The following is a 2554-nucleotide window of genomic DNA, read 5'->3' as shown; positions in this document are numbered from 1 at the left end:
TTTGTTTTATTTTTTATACTTTGTGCAGCACTTTGTGATCCTGGTCTGTGAAAAGTGCTATAGAAATAAAGCTTACTTACTTACTTACTTACAAGGCTGTGCCAAGACTAAATATGGCTCTTTGGTCAGTTTTTATTGAGTGTATGGAAATATCCTAAAGCAGGGGTGTCAAACTCCAGGCCTCAAGAGCCACTGTCCTGCAGTTTTTAGATGTGCCACTGGAATAAAATGGCTTATTTACCTCCTTCTTGTGTCGATGCCTGCTAATGATATAATTATTCGATGCAGGTGTGGTGCAGCAGAGGCACATCTAAAAGTTGCAGGGCAGTGGCCCCCCAGGACTGGAGTTTGACTCCTGTGTCCTAAAGTCTGCTGAGAACACTTTCCCCAGAAAAAAAATCTAAAATATTGAACAAAGCAGAAGAAATTAAACACAATATTTATTCTCAGATAAATGAACACACCTGCTGCTTCAACAGGGTGAGAATGTTGTCCAGGTCGCCATCTTCCAGATTTTCTTGAGAGTAGATCTCCCACAGTGGGGGCTCATCTGGATATTCTGCTACATATGTAAACTTTAAAGTTGCCTCAACAGCTGGAATGAGAAAAGAACGTTAAATGAGAATAATTCATTCTCATTGAATTGAAACCATCTTTATTCGGTAACTTCAAACCATACATTAACTCAGATAAATCATCGTCATTATAGAAGGTGTCAAAAATAAGGAAATGTCAGAATATAACACATTTATGAATTGAATATACTCACTTTCCCCGTTTTCTCCTGCGTCTGACGTAACGGTAATAGTGAAACTGGTGGGTTCTTCTGACAGCACTGCAAGCCCACATGAAGAACAGATCATTTCTGCAAACTTGCATTAGAACACCATGATCACTAGTGGACTATTGTCCAGACAGTTTTCCATGGCTGTCACTGAACCAGTCCATTTAAACTATACAAACATTCCTGCTTTTCCAAACCCCTACAAGTCTCTACAAGTTTATCCCGGATTTAAACTTGTCTACTTTAGCTATAAAAACCGAATCGTTGCTTCTCGTCCTGGATGTGAACGTGAATAATCCTGCAAGACGTGGCCAAAGGCCAGAGCATTTACTGTCTCATTAGCTTTCATTGATTGGAAGTCATCAAACAAAAATAAAGCAGTTCCAACCCAGTCAGATACATTAAATAAGGCTCACTGCGATGCTAGCTGTAAGCTAGTTACTATTTTTAATCAACTCCCACCTGTAAAGGAGTCGGGATAGATTGATTCTATGGCTTCAAGTTCATTCCTTTGCTCTTCGACGTAATCTGTCATTGTTAATCTCAGGGGGTTATCTAGAGTTTGATAAAATCATTCCAACACTGAAACTTTTGGCAACATAGAGCTCGGCGTGTTCTGTCGGTCCCATCCACTCACAAGGCGATCGATGATGTCGGAGATTGAAATTTCTGTCTGACTCAAACAGTGCAAAAGGAGGGTCCGGGCCTTCCGGTTATCTGTTTTGCAGACCACTAAATCAATCTCAGATTTAATGAACACGTAGATGCCTCATGGAGCTGGTCGGCCGAGAAGGACCTCGCTGTAGCAAACAGAAAGGGGCGGGACGGACCACTGTCAGTCAACCTTATTTGGAAATGGGACCATTGCAATCCGGAAGTGAAGGGGGCGCTATTTCCTATACTTCCGTTTTTATTTTCTTTTGAAATCTGTGCTATATTTTCACATTTAGGAAGGAGTTTCACGGTCAGAATGTATTTGAACTTCTCTTTTTATTTACTTCACGGCAGCTCACAGTTTTTAGCTAATTCTGTAGCTTTCGGTGTTCTTCTAAATCTGCTCCATAGTCGCATCTTTTCGGGCTTGCTACTGCCTCTAGTGGCGTGGGGGTGGTAACACAATATAATTACATTACTAAATCAGAATACCATAAAGTCTTTATTACTTATTATTAATTCTGGCATTACTGGAACAGTAAAAGATAAAATTATCTTATAAAACAACATATTTTTTCATTTTCTTAAGGATGTAGATCTAATCAAATTACAAACAATACTTTTATACATTATAAATAATATCTGTTTATCTTCATCAATTATAGGAGGAACAAAAGACATAAGGACACATGAAAAACAACATGATCAACTGTAATAAAACCATTCGCAGTGTATACATACGAAATTTAATTGAGCAAAAGTCAATAACAAACAAATGAATTAGGTTAACAGAAGAATAATAACCCAGGTTGTTACAGCCAGAGTTGTTAAACAGACATAAGCAAAAATTAACATTTTTGTTTTTACAGTGCCATGTATATTATTGAGAGACTTTTTGTTGGTAGAATCTTATATATAGAAAAAAATACGATGAAACTATTTAATCTATCAACAAAGAAATTTTCCTTCAACTTTAAAATTATAAATCACATTCATGAATCACAATATTTCACGGCCCATCTGTGACAATGATACAAAAAAAGTATCCTGCAGAAACTTTATGTGGCATGAGGCTCCTACTCAAAGTGCTCACAGCCCAACACCGTGCAGGACGCT

The 2554-nt window shown here is 37.9% G+C and overlaps 1 protein-coding gene across 2 annotated transcripts in view; it reads right to left on the bottom strand.

Annotated features, from left to right (window-relative positions):
- Positions 1–1616, bottom strand: part of rwdd1 (RWD domain containing 1) — a 5726-nt gene extending 4110 nt beyond the window's left edge. Inside the window, exons 1-3 of one of the 2 annotated variants that reach the window (XM_008432805.2) lie at positions 1247–1616; positions 770–835; positions 465–595 (exon numbers count right to left, since the gene is read on the bottom strand). In XM_008432805.2, the coding sequence (XP_008431027.1) occupies positions 465–595; positions 770–835; positions 1247–1319 (270 nt within the window). In that variant the 5' untranslated portion in view covers positions 1320–1616. The remainder of the gene's footprint in view (positions 1–464; positions 596–769; positions 836–1246) is intronic. The other variant, XM_008432806.1, reaches the window with a different exon arrangement.
- Positions 1617–2554: the final 938 nt, after the last annotated feature.

This window comes from Poecilia reticulata, linkage group LG16, assembly GCF_000633615.1.
Source record: "Poecilia reticulata strain Guanapo linkage group LG16, Guppy_female_1.0+MT, whole genome shotgun sequence".
Classification (NCBI taxonomy): domain Eukaryota; kingdom Metazoa; phylum Chordata; class Actinopteri; order Cyprinodontiformes; family Poeciliidae; genus Poecilia; species Poecilia reticulata.
This window is presented reverse-complemented; position numbering and strand designations above follow the sequence as displayed.